Below are 18072 nucleotides of genomic sequence, written 5' to 3'. Positions count from 1 at the left end.
TCATTATGACCTGAGCCCATGGAGAAACCAGCATCTCAGATCACATGGAAGAATGCTGAAGGATGTCACACCACTCCAAAAACAATACTTCTAATAAAGCATATACCAACCCAGTTTCTCAGCTAAAAAAAATAATGTAAATAAATAAAACGGTTATTTTTCAGCCATGAGGACACAAAGAACTCGCTTCTTCTGTCTTGTCCTGAAGGCACCAGGTTCATGGCATAGCTCCATATGCAGTGTGTCCCCTTGGAGACGTAACCGTGCTGCGTGCTCAGGGCAGCACCAAACCAACTCACTTGTGCTGCAGTTCCTTTGTGCTGAGCATGAAGCAGCACACCAAAGGCAATGGAAACAGTGAGCAACATCGTAAAAGTCTGAATAAGGAATGTCATATACCAAGCACAAATATTCTTCAGCACTGAAGAGAACAGAGAGTTGGAAGGTAAGGGGGCCCACTGGAAAGTAAAATTGGTTGACACTCAAGCACCACTTCCTCCAACCTCAATATCAGTGCATCTGCAAGAGCAAGAAATCAGATAAAGCTGGCAGAAGACCTGTGTGGATTTGCAAGGAGCTCATGGAAAAACTCAGACGGGAAAACAAAACATAACAAAACAAAAACAAACAAAAAAAGAGTTTACAGAATATGAAAAAGGGGGTCTGGCTGCTTGGGAGGAATATAGTTACATCGTCAGGGCATGCAGGGATGCAACGAGGAAGGTTATGTTGTATTTGGAATTAAATCTTTTGAGGAAGGTGAATGGCAAGAGGCTTCACTGAGTTTATCAATAGCAAAAGGAGGTCTACAGAGAATGCGGGCCTGCTGCTGAATGAGGTGGGTGCCCTCGTAATGGCGGACACAGAGAAGGCAGTTACTGAATGCATTCTTCTCTTCTGCCTTTATTACTGACTGCCCCTCAGGAATCCCAGACTCTGAAGGGAGTCTGGTGGAAGGAAGATACCTCATTTGTCAAGGAGGATCTAGTCAGTGAACATCTAGGTCTCTGGGAAGACTGCACTGCAACCTTCCAGTACCTGAAGGGAGCTTACAAGCTGAAAGAGGACCAAGTTTTTACACTGTCTGGTAGTGACAGGGCAAGGGGAATGAATTTAAACTGAAAAGATGAGATTTAGCTTCGGTGTCAGGAAGAAAGTGGCAAGGCACTGGCACAGGCTGCCCAGAGAGGCTGTCAATGCCCCATCCCTGGAGAAATTTGAGGTGAATATGGGATCCCAGACAGCCTGACCTGCTGGCTGACCACCCTGCCCATAGCAGGGGGCTAGATCTAGATGATACTTACGGTTCCCTTCAACCTCAGCCATTCTATGGATATATGATTCTAGGCAGTATCAACACACACATCCATAAGCTCCCAAAGGATGCACTCATGAGAGAGGGAGCTGACAGCTGGTTGATGAACCACTCAATTCCACTGAGGGGAAATCATGCTTGACCAACCTGGCAGCCTTCTATGGTGACATGACAGCAGGATAGATGGGAGGAGAGCAAAGGATGTTGGCTATCCTTTAGTGTGGCTGTCTCTCAGAACATCTTCAAAGATAAGCTTAGGAAACATGAGATAGATGAGCAAAAAAGAGAATTGAGAACTAGCTGACTGACAGAGCTCAGTGGGTTGTGGCGAGCAGTGTGGAGTCTACCTGGAGGACAGTGTCTAGCAGTGTTCTCCATGGTCAGTACTGGATCCGGTCTTGTTCACTTTCTCCATCAAAGACCTGGATGAAGGGATAGAGTGCACCCTCTGCAAGTTTGTTGATGATACAAAGCAGGGAAGGGCTGACACACAGAAGGCTGTGCTGCCATTCAGAAAGACTGCTTTACAAGATGATTTCCTTAGGCTCATTCCAACTCCTACAAATATACTAATAAACACGACATCTTTCAAAAGATACTGAGAATTTATTGTAAACAATCTTAGGGTTGTTTCTTTACATCACCAGCCTTCATTAGAGCCTTAATAGCTCTGGCTCTCATTTCAAGCTCAAGGAGCTCCAGCTGCTGTGCTGACGGCTGAACATCTTCTAATGGAGGAACAGCTAAGCTCGCTGCTTTGGACTCCTTTGGGCTAGATTCTGCCAACCCCAGTATCTCATTCACACTTTTCTCAATGTCCTTCTGAAGGTCATCAATCTGACCAGCTCCACTTCTGACAGAGTCTTCTTGCACATCTGGGCTGCCTTCTTCATCACATGGACCCTCTATGTCACTATCATATGCATCTGCATTTATGCTGAGGACATCACTATCTTCTCCTTTGCCTGCAACAAAAACGCAACAATTGTATTCAGGCAGCCAACAGCAATTTTTCTTTCCCCCTTAAAAAAAAAGAGACAACTAATCCCCTTTGTTTTTCTCACCCATCTTTAAAAGCTGATCCAATGTAGACACGTACTGATGCATTTTTATGCCAATTTAAAAGAACGTACAGTATAGCAAAGCTGCAGTACCAGGAAAACACATTCCATCATATGGATGAATTTTCCTAATTAAAATGCCATAAGGTTTTATTATCACAAGGAAGCCCCTGAAGTGCAGAACTGATTATTGCTTGCTCTCTTTAAAGAAAGTTTAGTTTTCAAAATGCAGTTTTAAAAATAACATTTAAGAACTATTTTTACTCAGCCTAAAAGGAATTAGGCACTGCATCAAGAAAAGTACTGAAAGTTCATAGAAACTCCTATTACTTATCGATTGAAAATCCACCTCAGGAGTATTTCAAACATACTTAACTCAGATCAGTAAGAACATAGGAAAAGCTACAGCATTTGGTTAGATGATGTAGCTTATTAAGAAAATGAATTAGAAGAGGCAGTGCAATAACAGAAAAGCCAAACACAGATCTCAGAATTTGGCTATAGAGAAATTATTGCTTCTGATACTTTGGCCTCACAAATTATCGGTCTGATGTCAACCTTTGTGTCTTTGTAAACCTACCATTCACTGCATAAAATAAGAGTCACTTGGCCAGATGATGATGATTACTGACTCCAAAGGTTTTTTAATTGCACAAAGTCACAGCTGTGTTCCCTCCTAATGAATAATGGGGATTTAGTCTCAGTATTTTTGAAATACATATTGTAAGTTCACACTCCTGGATAAACTACTGTAATACATAATGACTTCTACATAGCAAAAAAAAGAATCACTTATTAAGCATTTAGACAGTACTGCAAACCTGGTTGTAAAAACTTCTTCATTTCTGTAGTGCACACAGATAACAGCATTAACAGCAATGGGCAAATAGTAAAACACATGAAATTCCATGTGAACACAAGAAAACATTATTTTTTTAATGTGAGGGTAGATGGCACAGGTTGCCTGAAAAAACCCATGGAGTTTCCTGCCATGGAGATATTCAAAGCCCACCTCCATACAGTCCTGGGCAATCTGCTCTGGCAGCAGCAGGACTGAGTGCAGATGATTTCAAAAGGTCACTTCTTACCTAGACTACCCAATGATTCTGTGATCATTAAAACTAATGTCTCCACATCTAGCTTTAAATGGTTCTCTTTCACCTAACTTTTAGTTTGGAGGAGAGCTGGTGGTTGGGATTGCTAGTTTAATCCATCTGTTAAGTTTGGTACCTGAATCTTCCATTTGTAGGGCTAGAAAAATCATTGATTTGTATGCATCATATATAAACAACAAAACTACCAACATACGCAAAGCTCGAGCAAGTGCATCCCTCTATGATTGCTGCCTTCAAATATAAGGCAACGATAATTTTTTAATAATCTGGGTAACACTGATAAAACACAGCACAGACCTACGACTTTAGTATCTGTCAGTAACTCCCTTCCTATCACTTATTACATCCCTTTGCGAAAAAGGATCCTTGAAAAGATGTTGGTGCTGCTGATGTTTCAGTGTCTCTTATTATACAGGATGTGTTTTAAAACGCAGCAAAAAGAATATGAGCCTTTCTCGAGAACACAAGTGTGAAGTGTAAAAAAACAACAACCACCTTCCAGCCACGTTGTGGGTAGTGTTTTCTTCCTGACTTTTTGTGCAAACACTTCGGATTTGGTGGAAATTCTGTGCAAAGATGGGCAATGAAGTATGGATTAGCAAAATGAAGCTGCTCCTTGCTCAATTCTTTTTTCCACCAAACATCAAAAGCAACCAATTTCAAAGGAAAAACAAATAAGCCTTTTGAAAAATCTTAAGTGTTTCTAAACTCCCCAAAAGAGCTGCCTCTTGGTACATACATGCAGTTGATTTTAATGCAAAAGTAGAGAAGAAAATCTTAAGACTGACCTATTTTTCTTGGATTTTATGACATTCCTGCTACCCTAAGGATGTGAAAGAAAATCAGTCTTGAATACTAAGGACGTAATGAACACGTTCTCCCTACTTTAAAAAAGCAGAGAAAGCGAAGGTTTTATTTATTCAGTATTAGAGATTTATTTACTGTGCTTGTGTTATAGTTTAGAAAAAAATAAACAGATACTCACTCCTACTCATCAGCTATGATTTAGGAAACATTTAAATCTCTTTTCTGGAGTATTACATGTTAGCATGCCTAGGAGTTCACTTCAGGACTTTACAGAACCAGCAATCATGATCCTACAGCAACTCCTAACTGCTTACAGAACAGACAAAAAAAAAACATGCATCAATGGATCCTAAATTTCAAACCTGAAAGCTAACATTAACATACTCTTCCTACCTCATTCAGAGGCAATGAGAAAAAGACGCTGTAGTGTGTCTGGCTGGGATGCTGCTCATTTTCTTCAAAAAAGGCCCTATGGCAAAAGTGTGTTGATAACACATCAATATCTTGGCTATTGGTAAACAGCTAAGCCAGACGCAGGCAAAAGGTTGGGAGATAAATTCAACCTTAACAGCTGACTAAAAATGACTGAAAGAATATTCTGTTCTACTTCTGCGCCAAGAAGGACTGTGGAGCAGATTTCCTGGAAGTTATAGCAAAGCACATGGACAACACGGAGATCATACAGAAGAACCTGCAAGACTACACCAAGAGCAAATCCTGTTTGACCAACCCAGTCACCTTTTATGATGGTGTAACTACATCAGTAGAAAAGGGAAGAGCTACCAATGTCATCTATCTCAACTTCAGTAAGGCCTCTGACATGGCACCTCACAACATCCTTCTCTCCAGATTGGAAAGGTATGGCTTTGGTGGGTAGACTGCTTGATGACTGAAGAACAAGCTGCAAAACTGAGTTCAAAGGGTCAGTGTCTCCATGTCTGGATGCAGAGCAGTGCTGTCCCATAGGAGTCAACACTAGGGCCCATATTCTTTAATATGTTCATTAATTACATTGACAGAGGGAATGAATTCACCTTCAGCAAGGCTGTTGATGACATCAAGCTGTCAGGTGTAGCTGACACAGCAGAGGGAAGGGATGCCATTCAGAGGGACCTAGACAGGCTAAAGCAGTGGGACCAGGCAAAACTCACAAGGTTCAACAAATCCAAATGCAAAGTTCTGCACCAGGGTTGAGGCAACCTAAGGACTGAGTGCAGCTCTGCAAAAAAAGACCTGAGGGTTCTGGTGGTTGGGAGCCTGGACATGAGTCAGCACTGTGCCCTCACAGCTCAGACAGCCACCTCAACTGCATCAAAAGAAGTGTGGCCAGCAGGGCAAGGGAGCAGATTCTGCCCCTCTGCTATGTGCTGGTGAGGCCTCACCTGGATCACTTTGTCCAGATATGGAGTCCTCAGTACAGGAGAGACATGGACCTGTTGGACTGTGTGCAGATGAAGGCCACAAAAATGATCCCAGGGATGGAACGCCTGATGAGCATGGGCTCTTCAGCCTGGAAAAGAGATTGCTCCAAGGTGATCTGATAGTGGTCTTTCAATATCTAAGAGGGAAATGGTTTCAAGCTTAAGGAGGGTAAATTTAGGTTAGATATAAGGAATAAGTCTCTTACAGTGAGGGTGGTGAGGTTCTGGAAGAGGTTGCTCAGAGATGTGGTTGACACCCCTTCCCTGGAGACTTTCAAGGCCAGCCTGGATCAGGCCCTCGGCAACCTGATATTTTCAGCTTACTCAACACATAGGAAGTTGTCCAAGTCATTCAACTGCACCCCGAGTCCCCCAGGTCCCATCTCAATGAAGAAGGTGTTTGTGGAGGGAGTGGTCAGCTTGAGCTTGCAGGAGTTGTGTGAGGTCAGCACTGTCAGGCGACAGTCGCGTGACTGAGGCAGACATCTCCAGCTGCTCTCACCTGCTTCTTTTTTCCCCTCCTGTTTCCCCTTCAGCTCATCCTGAGCACACTGGAGAAAGCAGAGCACATCCCCAGCAGCTGCTCCCTTGCACAGGTGCATTCCAGTTCCACGTGCAAGGAAAACATCCTTGTTGGCACCTTCTCCACATCATCTAGTGGAGAAATACCCAGCATGTCAACTACAAACTAATACGGGTAGTTGTTACATGGTGTTCAAGAAATTACTGGAGCAGTACTACTGCTGACTAAGGAAACTGTTTCCTTACACAACAGGTACCCAAAGGTGTATCACTAATTTACCCACTTTTCCACTTTCTATTATTCTGCCGTTCACCTCAGCGCCTGACTGTCTCTCTCACTGCATTTTTGCATTTAAAAAAGGAAAAAAATATAGAATTATACCTCAAAAAGATGAAAATTAAGGATGCTTTTATGCACCAAAGATTCTTTCAGCAGGATGGTGTCATGGTAGAACACCACTGCTATTTGTAATGAGGCAACAGAGTGTTTTATCATGGCAGAGACCACTGAAGGCAGAAAAGAATTGTCCCAAAACCTCTGCAAGTTTTACATTTGTGGACTATGGGAAGAAGAAATTATAGTTTATAGAGATTCTACATTTAGAATTGCCGCCTGTTTAAGCTTGACAGATAAGTTCTCTTCCTGCCAGGGACAAACATCAGAGACATCAATAACAGATTAATCAGGTCTGATAAAGCAGGTTGACTACTTTCCACTCCTTCTCATTCAAATTGGGTCTCAGGTAGCTGTAACAATGAAGCCACAACATACTAAAAGAGCCTTTATATCCCTTGGAAGGACACTGAAGGAAACAGGAATGCAAGCAACGCCTCTGCCCTGTCATTTGGAGGGCAGGAGGACCAAGGAAGAAAATGTGTTAGGTGAATGACTAGCTGCACATGTGGTGTCACAATCAGAAATTCAGTTTCTACAATCTTGGACGGGTCTCTGAGCATCAGACAGGACAAAAACTGAGCAGGAAGAACAAGAACATTCTGGGATGAAAGCCGGCTGGACTGATTAAAAGAGCTTTGAAGTAGATTTGATGAGAGAAGGGGATGGAATTCTGTGTGACCAAGAAGGGAATATTATCACTTTACAAAACATTGGGGAAAAAACCTCAGAATTGTCTCAGGATCTGATGAAAGCTCCACTGAGGTAACATCCACATGGAACCAGGAAGAACTGGAAGCCACGATGCAATTGAAATACTATAATTTAACTGTGATTACAGAAATATACAGATGATTCCATGATTTTCAGAAGAGACAGAGAAAGAAGGTCAAGGGAGTTGACCTCTATGTTATGCAGTGGATAGAGTGCAAAAAGCTGCCTCTGAGAAACTGCCACGATCAAGTTGAGAGTTTGTGGGTGAAAATTAGGGATGAGACCAATAAAGAACATCTGTCAGTCAGGGTCTACCATATACCAGCTAAGCAACGGGAACCTGTGGCTGAAACTTCTTGCTTCATGCTGGGCTGCAAACAATCTAGGACATACATGAAGTGCAATGAGGACAAGTTCCTGGTCCACATACTAGACAAACCAACCAGAAGAGAAGAGCTACTGGACCTGGTGCTCTCACCAATGCAGAGGAGGTCATTAAACAGATTAAGACTGGGTCTGTAGTGATCATGCTCTGGCAGAACAATTTAAGGAATCACTGGGTGAGATGCCCTGGAAAACTTTGTTGCAAGAAAAGGAGAGGGGGAGAACTGGCAGCTCTTTAAGGATGCCTTTCTGAGAACACAAGAGCTCTTTGTCCCACGTTACAGGAAAACAAGCAGAGGAAGCAGAAAACTGGCATAGCTGAACAAGGACCCACTGGTCAAACTGAGGGAAAAGAAGATATATAGGCAGTGGAAGCAGGGACATGTGGCCCGGGAAGAATACAGATGCTGTCTGGACATGTAGAGGTGGGATCAAGAAAGCCAAAGTGCAAATTGAACTGACTTGACGAGGGATGTGAAAAACAACAAGGGGTTCTACAAGTACACTGTTCAGAACAGACAGACCAAGGAAAGCATAACCCCTCTGATAAATGAGAAAACAGGCTAAAACAGATATGGAGAAGGATACGTAAAACAAAGCTTTCCCTCTCAGAGATCTGAGGATCTGAACACTTCTGAAGGCAATGGCTTCAAATAAAACATAGCACCCACCACTCCTCGTGACTGCTAAGTAGCATTTCCATAGAACTCAGCTTTGCATAATCATACAAAGCGAAGTATCAAAAAGACTGAATATGATTAAGTTGTAAGCAGTTCTTCAGCAGTTATGTTTTTCTGTGAATTTTCTGTCAAAACAGAGTAATGCAATCTCACCATACAAAGTGAAACCAACTATCAAATTGAATAGATGGCAAGAGCAGCACTAGTCACCACCTGCATATAAAAAAATTGAAATAAACCAAGTTCCTCTTCAGCTGAAACGCTAGATATGAAGAGTCAAATGAGCCTTGCAAAAAGGATTCAGCCATTTTCTGGAAGCCAAACTACCGAACTCTGAAAAGCTGCAGTTTGTTTCTAGCCAGAAAGATTTAAAAATCTTCTGTCTTAAGGAACTATGAAGACAAATTTCCCACCCTACTCACCTTGTTTTGATTCCTGACCTTCGAGCTTGTCTTCTCTCAAAGAAGAAGTGGAGTCTATGCTGTTGTCCTGCCTGGAAACAAAAGAGAAGACATTTCAACCTATGTCTTTCACAATGTAAAGCATACTTTTCAAAGAAACACTAACTAAAGAAATTACATGGAGGTAAAGCAATAACTTTACCCAGCTCTTCTAAGCACTTGAAAATGAGCTATCATTTGTTGTGCTTACTGAGCTGCTAGGATGAAGTAACTATTCTCAGTACACTCTTGTCTTTCAGGATACCAGTTCTCACTGATAGTGTCTCCCTAACCATAGAAGTTTGTCTGTAAAACTCGGCATAAAATGTCACAGAGTTAAATAATTTGAAAAACTGTAGTTTCAGTTGCATTCACATCATATTTACTCTCTTAATATGAATTAAGAAACTGTTTTCATGAAGTTACTGTCACCCCATCACCATTTCTGTAACACATTATCGCTTTTTCACTAAGGGCTGCTTCTAAAAAGGAAATGAAACTCAATTGCTAGGTAGTATTCAATATCCATGTTTGATTCTTCAATTTACTCATTTTTTGTTACTCTTGACCTGCAACATTACACGTCCTTTATGCATGGAATAAGGAAGAGACACTTGGGTGAAATGTCCACATTCTTTACAAGTTCTGTACACATTCAGACAAACTGTGAAAACAGTGAAATATACAGAGAGAATGAAGAACGAAGCATTCAGAATCACAGTAGTTCAGCTGCCATGTTCACTGAGCGCTCTGACAGTAGAACTGCCAATTTTCTACCCTGAATGTCAGCGTGGCATTGGTTTCATACAGAAGCAACCATTCCTCCTGCTGGATCTAAACAGCACTATAGGAAAGACAGGAAGATTCTGGTATTATTAATTTAAATATAATGACTTCAAAAACTTTTTGGTAATACCCTGTAGGCTTTGTTACCTTAATTAGGTAACCTTAAGAGTCACGTCCTTCGGTGATGTGCTTTTGACAGCCCCTGGCCAAATTACACACTGGTCCTTACACCAATATGGTGAGAGGTAAAATGGTGTTTATTAGATTGTGTGAGTCCCTTATATAGGTTTCCTATTTCATTTACACCTTATACATATGCATGACCTCTTCTACATATACATGACTCCATCTACATATGCATGACTGAGCAGGAGAGGGCCTGTCTCCGTACATCTCGAGTGTCTGTGCAAGCCTAATAACAACAAGGCTTGTCCCATAAGTGGAAAAAAAAGCCTGTTTTCCACACGCTTTCAAACATTATTTCATGTGTCCAGTGAGCATGTCAAACAAAAAAGAGTGTGCCATAAAAGCTCTTGCCAACATGATCTGAGAGTCTATTATTTTGATAGCCATTTCCTTTGCTACATTAGTATAGGACAAAAGTCAATAGATTCACCGCTTCTCCCTTGTTTTCACCCAGTGCAACTAAAACATGTTTGGAATACTGCATTTATTAAGGGGAACATGCCTGTAAAACAACAGCTACAAAGCACCTGATGAAAGATCCCTAAAAGTTCTGCACTGAAATAAGAACCCCTCAAAAGAAAATCACTGCTCAATGTCATTATAATAAAATAGGAAAAAAAGATTTAATGTGATACATCTCAGTAGTATATGTCCCTTAAGTCTACTTTCCTACTTAGTCAATGTAAAAAGTACTCTCCCAGTCCTTTCACTTCTTCAGGCCTAGGCAAGGCTGAAAAAGAAAGACTCAATGCAAACTAGATGTTCAAATGACAAACAAGAAGTTGTACGCGCATGGCAATTCCTTTACAAAATAATTTAAACTTTGCCTCCTTACAAGGAAAGTTTGCTCATTTATTTTCTATCCAGGTCACTGTCTGGTACCACAAAAGCCACAGGTTCTGCAATATGGTTTAAAGTGCTCCCTAGCTACTAAGTTAAGTAAGTTAAGCTAGTAAGTTAAGTCCAGGAATTCTACAGATAGAACAGGTTTGCTGTATGCAATGGTCTAGCAAGTCCATGCAGCTTACTAAGGGGAAAACACAACCCTCCCAGCATCAACTTCAGCCAGCAGCTCAGAACCTAAGCCTTAGTGGTCCTGTTTTTTAAGGCCAGACATTAGCTCAGACCACCAGTTAAACCTGTCCAAGACACTATCACTGTACAGTTTCCCATAAATCTCAGGTTTTTGTTCTCCTATCACTTTCTGAGCTCATCACACTCAACTCCTGATTGTGCTCTCTGTCCATTAGATTACACTTTTAAGAGTGAATCACCATAAATACAAAGATCCAGTGAAAAGAACAATGGCTAGCAGATGTGCAACATGATCTGCATAGAGGGATCACCTTGTCTGAATCGCTTCTAGAGTTGTCAGAGGAAAGCAACCAGACAATCTACCAGGAGGGAAACCGGCTAAAGAGTAGTAAGAGCACCTTACAGCCTGAGGCTGTGTGCAGCAGAAAGAGGTTCAAACAGGTTGCTGGGGAAGAACATTTCAGCATTATGTACAACTTACAGCAGCACATATTTAGGGGGGGACTGTGCAGGCCATTCTAGAATGTTTGAAGAAAAGATCAAAGGTAGGGAAAGGGGGAGATGGGGGAAGATTGGACAAGTACAAGCAGACAGAAAATTGAGAGAAATGGAGGTGAAACGAGCCAGGTGAACATCAGCTGATTTCTGGGCAGTACATACACCTTACATGACCAATTCTACTCTGACTCCTTTCTGAATTCCAGTGTAACCATTTTCCCAAATGGCAGAGTCTACTGTCTTTTTGTATGTCTAAAGGCCAGCAAATGACTACACCTGACAAGGACCTGCAGAATTCTACTGTCATAAAATATAATGAAAAATGCGCATACAGTACCTCAGGCTAGTCTAGCTATCAAATAGGATACGATACTTGACAGTCATGTACCAAAGAGACTATAAAATTAAAGGCCAAATTCCTGAGAAAGAAATCAGAGTGTGCAGGCACTCAAACTTATGGCCGTGCTGGAAACCCAAGAAATTAACAAGCCTAACAGTCAGCTACTGGGGACAGCACAGGTCTGGATGAACTAATGCAAAGTTCTCCATGTACGCAAATAATGCTAAGCAGCAACAGAGGTGGGGCTGCAAACCTTGAAACTTGCATAGCCAACAGCCAGAGAGACATGGGGACTGTTACAAGCCTGCCTCTGGAGGGATCCATGTCTTTTTTTAAAGCAATTCCAAAATGGTTTTGTTTTTTTTTTATACCTAGTCACTCAATTACCGACCAAAATAAGGTTGTGATGTCCCCATAACACCTGCTCACCACAAAGAGCAAAAGTCACATAGACTGTTCACACTCCACTCTCCCTTGCCCACTCTTCATTCTTTTGAACTGTCTAGTCCCTTCTCTGCTGGATATCAATCTGTTACGCAGAAAAGTCTGAGCTTGCACAAAAAGTTTTCATGAGGAACAAAAGCAAGAGATTTCACAACTGATACCACCCAGAGCTCTGAAGCCAAATTTCATAGAGGAACTAAGATTGCTTCATTTGCCAGGAAAGAGTGACCTCTATGGGTGCGAACAGCTGATGTGAACTTACTTACATCCATTTGAACAGCTACATAAAAAGGAGTTATAAAATGGAAATCTTAAACAGACTGCCTACTGTCAAAAAACTCCAGATCCCTACAGTGCTTTCAGAGTACATTTGTTGGGAATTTGTATTTATTTATTTTTTATTTCCCAGAATTGGCTGGACTGGACTGATAGTGAGCTGTTACTGCCGTTCTTTAATAGGTAAGCATTCCACACATTTTGAGGCCAGTCAGAAGCAGTTCAGTTCAGTTCAGAGTTCAATTTCATTCTCAGTTTGTTAATCCTCCTTACATGGCTTGTTTGCAATATTATTCCTATTAATCTATTCTGGGGCACATGTTTAAGGGCAGTGTGATGCTGTGCCTCCACTGACATTACAAGAGGATATGCAAATCTAAAAGTAAGGCATAGCAAATACATTTTAAATCCCCTTCCTTCATGCACATTAGATTTTTCAAAGCAAAATATCTTTTGCTCACATTATACAGATGATCACTGCAATTATAGTAATAAGTTTCTTTGTTTATTATGTTTTATTACTACTGTCAATAATCTGAATATTACATCTATTTTGCAGTAGCAAATACCTTTTGCATTAGATTTCTAACAACAAAATCTTAACTTTTCTTCCGACATCAAACTCCTGAATATTTTCACCAGTTCCTTTAGCCAACAAGGTTGTCTTTTCATTTACATCCAAAGTCCACTGGCAAAACATGAACCATCAGTAAAGAGATAAATACACTTAAATTAATTACATAAATAGTATTTTGTTTTTATAGTTAATATTTTCAATAGCCAGTGGAAGGTTAAAGACCAAATAATAAGGAGTGAACTGACAGCATCCACAGAACATGTAAAAACAGCAAAGCAGGAAATACAGTGTCAAATCAGTTCAAATGGAACTTCATACAAAACAGTTTTATGAAGTATTAAGGAGAAATACTGAAATTTCACTTCTCTTAGTATCACTCCATCTTCTAAAAACCTGATGTGTGATGAAATATGATCAAAGGAAACAACTTCAATGACTTTATAACCTGTTCTGAGAAAAAGATGTGAGGTTTTGATTGAATTAAGACTACTGATTAGACATGGAATTTAAAGTACTATCATTAGCTTTCCAAAATCTGTTTCTGTTCATAGACATGAAATTTTAAGTACTATCATTAGCTTTCCAAAATCTGTTTCTGTTCATAGACATGAAATTTTAAGTACTATCATTAGCTTTCCAAAATCTGTTTCTGTTCAGTGAATCTGGATGAACTTACCAAACCAACAACTAACAAGTACCTTAACAAGCTGACACTGGTATTAAGTCCACAGTGGCTCAAGGGGCTCATTAAGTTTCTGCACTGAATGTGTGGATCAGCTGTAAACAACTCAGTAATCAAAACAAAAACTTCTAGCTTTCCTCCATGCTTATCGTTTTGATATCTACAGACTTAGACTCCTAAAACTTGATACACTGTGGGTGACAACTACTAACACTCCTTCCCCCTCCTCCCCCCACACTACTTTTCTTTAGAAATTGTCAGAAAGAGATTACCCTTTCAATAAAGAAGTCACTTATTAAAATACTATGCAAGGCTTGTGTCCTTAAAAACCAAAGCATCCTTTAAAAAACAAACAAACAAAAAAAGGCCTTTGCAAAACTGCAGATGCCAGCCTAAGAATGAGCAACTACAAACCTCGGTGCTTGAAATCCCAGACATTATGCTACATCCTCAACAGGAACACAGGAACAGTTAATGCCAGTGCCGCTCCAACTGGGAGAGGAATGAAGGACCAGAAATAAGGATGGAAGGAAAGCAATACATCTCAACCCAAAAGCTCTTTACAAAGTTCACGGATGTCAGTGGGAAGGGGTTATTCAATCCACTGCAGTTCAACTGAAAAATGTTAACATGAATCACACAACCTCACTTCTGCAGCATATATTCAGTTACCACAGCTCAACTGATAGGAAAAAAATGCCAGTGTGAAACTCATTTATCTAACAATATCAAGTGACAAAACAGGTTTGGAAACATAATGCTTGCTAGCATAAAGAGCTAACTGCCATTTTGCCAAAGTAATTATATAATTAAGGTTATATCAATTGAATCTCAACACTACATTTGACCGTTCTTCATGAAAAATCCTAGTTTTGTTTTCAGTATTTCTAAATTAAGTTTTGAACTGTTCTCTTTTACTCACTGACTGACAGATTCACCTCCAGTCTTGTCTTCTCCATCTCCATCCTCGTCAGTATCAGAATCAGCTCCGCTCTTGCCTAGATACACACAATTTCAAACACGTAAGCTTAGGCACTTAACACAATTAATGCTATACAGTTACCTGAATGATTAGCTTTACTGAAATCTGAAAGCAGTTGAAACAGGTGTTCTAAAATCAGACATAGACAGAAACAAAAAGCTAATTCATGACACACCTGCTAACATGTGATTAACATTTTTTCAGTTACACTGAATAAAAATACCCTGTATTATGAAGAAAATGCCTATTGCTACTACAAAATGATAGGCAATAAAAATAAGGCACAGGAGACATAAGTAGTAGAAGGTGCTCTGCACTGTTCAGGATTCATCTGCTCCACTTCAATTGAGAAGACAGTAACATGCCTACAAATAAATTCTGAAGCCCTTAAAAACTAAGTGGAAGTTCAGTAAGACACTGAAACACTGGAATGTCATATCCTTCATAAAACTGTATGAACTGTGTGTCTCAGCAGAGTAGAGACCTTTAACTACACTGAATAATTTAATGCAATTACTGATCTGCTGTTGTGGCACACGAGATTTTCCCTACAAAGAACCAGGAGGTAACTTCACATTAATTTACACAAAGTAATGGATTCCAAATAGTCCTTCCATATTCCTGGTTTTGCTTTATCACACTGAAATCAAAACCTTTATTCTTAGTTCGGGTACTAAGGAAGGGAAGATTACACAGTCGTGTTTTGAACACGGTCCCTAACACCTTCAGAATTACTGGATTATTTCACCCAAGATTAAAAGGTCAAGACTAGCATATACATACACATATTTATATATACATAGCAGTACCTGGAAACACAGGCGCAGTTAAAGGCAGACTACTTTTGTTTTCCTTATTCTCTGTGTACAGTGGTGCCTAAAAGTTTCATTCGTACCTTCAAGAATCTTCAACAGTTTTTTTTCCGACAACATCTCCAACTGCTCCAAGCAAAGCCTTTTGATTTCATCCATGGAACAGCTCTAAGAAGACAGACAGACAGGCCACAGGCTAGTAAACGTTTCTGAGGAAAGAATAATTACAAATGCTAAGTAGATCTCCAGCAGTACAAAGTAATTCAGAATCTAAATCTCTTCACTGTTCTAACCTGCACTGATGCAACTACTGAAGAACATCAGGTGGCTGATTCTGGTGTAACAATCACCAAAACAGTTGTGGTTTTTCAGTTTGTTTTACTTTAAAAAATTAGCAATACACAATATTAATTACTAGATCATTGAGAGTTATCACTGCAGCTGTAACGCTGATCAGTAGAAATAATGGGACAGAGGTTTAAAGCACAGAAGACCAAACTTAATGCAGCCTAGATTATTGGTATTTCTCCACCACTCAGGAGGAAGAGAACTACATAATTAAGTCTGCAAAAACCAAAGCCACTTGTTGAATCCAAGTTCACAAATGGAAGTCAACGACAATACTAACAAAACACCAAGAGGAACTATGTATCACTGTATGCCATAAAAAAGAATTTGTAAAAATACTAAAGTCGTAATTCACTTCTTGTACTTGATATTTAGCCTATGGATATTCCATCTACTTTCACATCTTCTGTGCTTCCTGGTGTCCTCAAGGTAAAATGATAATTTTGCATTTCTAAATGAACTGTGATGCCATTTACACGTACCAAAATTAATCAGTGCTGAGCATCTTATCTAACACACATGATCTTCCTGTCACTTTGGTCCTAACACTGCTGTGCAATTTCCTTTCTACATCAGTCATGCCTTTGCCTCCAGCTACTCTACCCCCTTCATATCTCTCAGATATAAGAAATGAATTACACTGCATGCAGCTCACTAAGAGCTTAAAATGCGTGTCCTGCCTTTGCTATATTTTAATCTATAGGTCATGTTATTAGTGAACAGTAAGACAAAAACTGACAATCTATTAGTTAACAAACACCACAAAAATAGCACTTCACTTGCAGCCTCTTTCTCTGTACGGACTGGTAGCCTTATGTATTTACACCATGTCCTGCTCTTCACAACAGTCAAAAAGCAGACATTCTAAGTCAATAAAACTCTACAGGTACTGTTATTAAACCCCAGAAAAGTAACAGCTTCCAGGAGCTGTTTAACTAGAAGGGATTTTATGGTCTTACCTCAGACAACAATATAAAAACATACAAAGCAATCTGGATAGCACAAATACAAATCAATCTTTTATTAACACATCACAATACTTACTACTGAACACGACTGAACTCATTCCATGCCATCAGAACTCATTTTGCATATGAATAACGAATACAGACAGGTGCTGTAAAAACAGCTGCCCAGTTCAGTTACAGCAGAGTGTGAAAAAAGGAGTAAGCTGTGCAACGACCAGATGAAATCTTAAAAGTCGCCCTTTCATTATTCAAGAAATACACAGGCAAATTTTAAGCTGTAAGTTCACTACACTTGAGAGAGAAAGATGTTTTGCTACATGAGCGCACACAAAGTGCATTTCAGTACCTTTAAAATGTCAGGCAGCATCTTCTGTAGTTTCTTCTCCCCTATGACGCAGAAACACTGCTGAAGCATCTCCTTCTTGTCTGCAATGTAGAAACTAACTGGTTTGAGAGACACGCTGAGATCTAACCCTCCTTCCTCTACATCACTGAGTTGCTCGGGCTCTTCCGTTTTTTCTCCAGATGGTACGCTGCATTTTTCTTCCTAAAACCAAAGACACACGTTTTCTATAAAAAGAAACTTAACATTTCGTCCACGACACTGACAGGTTTTTACTTCACAACGGTAAGAACACCTTCAAGTGGAATCCCGAGTTTTCGAGCACCGTGGTAACTTCGGAAGTAACTACATGCAAAAAGGGTTCGGTAACCAAAAGACGTTAACATTTCTCTGCCAAGTGACAGAGAGCAGATGAAACCAGATGAAAACACAAAGAAACAAACCTCCCTCTGGGCTAATTCACGCGGCCAAAAGAAAACAAGGCAGTTCACCCTGGACATGCCATGACACCACAGGAAGAAAGGCTCTGCGCGGCTTCCTGCCCGCCCTCCCACAGCCCCCGCCGCTCTTCCGCTTACCTCCGGGGCGGCACGGCCGGACTCGGCGCTCCGCCGCTTCCTATCGCCGCCCGCCGCTCCCTCCGGGCAACACGAGCGGGAACGCCGCCGCTTCTTCTCCTTCGACGACTTCCGACCCGGCATGGCCCGTTACCGCGCCTCGGGCGGCGGCGGTCGGAGCGCCGCGTCCCGGCCCTGCCGCTTCCGCCGCACAGCCCGCCCCTTCCGGGCTGCCGCCGCCCGCCCCGCTGCGGGAGAGCGTTGATGTGCCTTGCGCCTGCACCCGCTGTACGTCAGATAGGAGACACGGAGATGAAGTACGAGTTTTGCTATGAGCCGGTGTAAGAAAAGCTGTAGTAATGTAAGAAGCTGAAGTAATTTTGCA

General features: G+C 40.9%; 1 protein-coding gene across 2 annotated transcripts; it reads right to left on the bottom strand.

The window, feature by feature from the left end:
* Positions 1-1516: 1516 nt before the first annotated feature.
* Positions 1517-17919, bottom strand: CAAP1 (caspase activity and apoptosis inhibitor 1). Of its 2 annotated transcripts, none has more exons than XM_072359812.1 (6): positions 17574-17647; positions 17134-17334; positions 15555-15639; positions 14600-14675; positions 8836-8906; positions 1517-2280 (listed from the first exon to the last, which is right to left on the bottom strand). In XM_072359812.1, exons 1-6 carry the CDS (start codon positions 17628-17630, stop codon positions 1937-1939), a joined length of 834 nt encoding a protein of 277 aa, XP_072215913.1. In that variant the 5' UTR covers positions 17631-17647; the 3' UTR covers positions 1517-1936. The 2 variants fall into 2 exon arrangements, with proteins under 2 accessions (XP_072215913.1, XP_072215912.1); XM_072359811.1 differs by lacking the exon at positions 17574-17647 and adding an exon at positions 17709-17919 and having other exon boundaries at positions 1520-2280.
* Between the last annotated feature and the right edge of the window lie 153 nt (positions 17920-18072).

The sequence above is a fragment of the Excalfactoria chinensis genome, chromosome Z, assembly GCF_039878825.1.
Source record: "Excalfactoria chinensis isolate bCotChi1 chromosome Z, bCotChi1.hap2, whole genome shotgun sequence".
NCBI classification, from domain to species: domain Eukaryota; kingdom Metazoa; phylum Chordata; class Aves; order Galliformes; family Phasianidae; genus Excalfactoria; species Excalfactoria chinensis.
This window is presented reverse-complemented; position numbering and strand designations above follow the sequence as displayed.

Excerpts from the sequence above, each read along its gene's own strand:
- CAAP1 (XM_072359811.1), bottom strand. The coding sequence starts at position 17,831 with ATGCCGGGTCGGAAGTCGTCGAAGGAGAAGAAGCGGCGGCGTTCCCGC. Across the intron at positions 8,907-14,599 it reads GGAGGTGAATCTGTCAGTCA|GCAGGACAACAGCATAGACT; the intron begins GTGAGTAAAAGA and ends TTTTGTTTCCAG. Across the intron at positions 2,281-8,835 it reads AGGTCAGGAATCAAAACAAG|GCAAAGGAGAAGATAGTGAT; the intron begins GTGAGTAGGGTG and ends TTTTTGTTGCAG.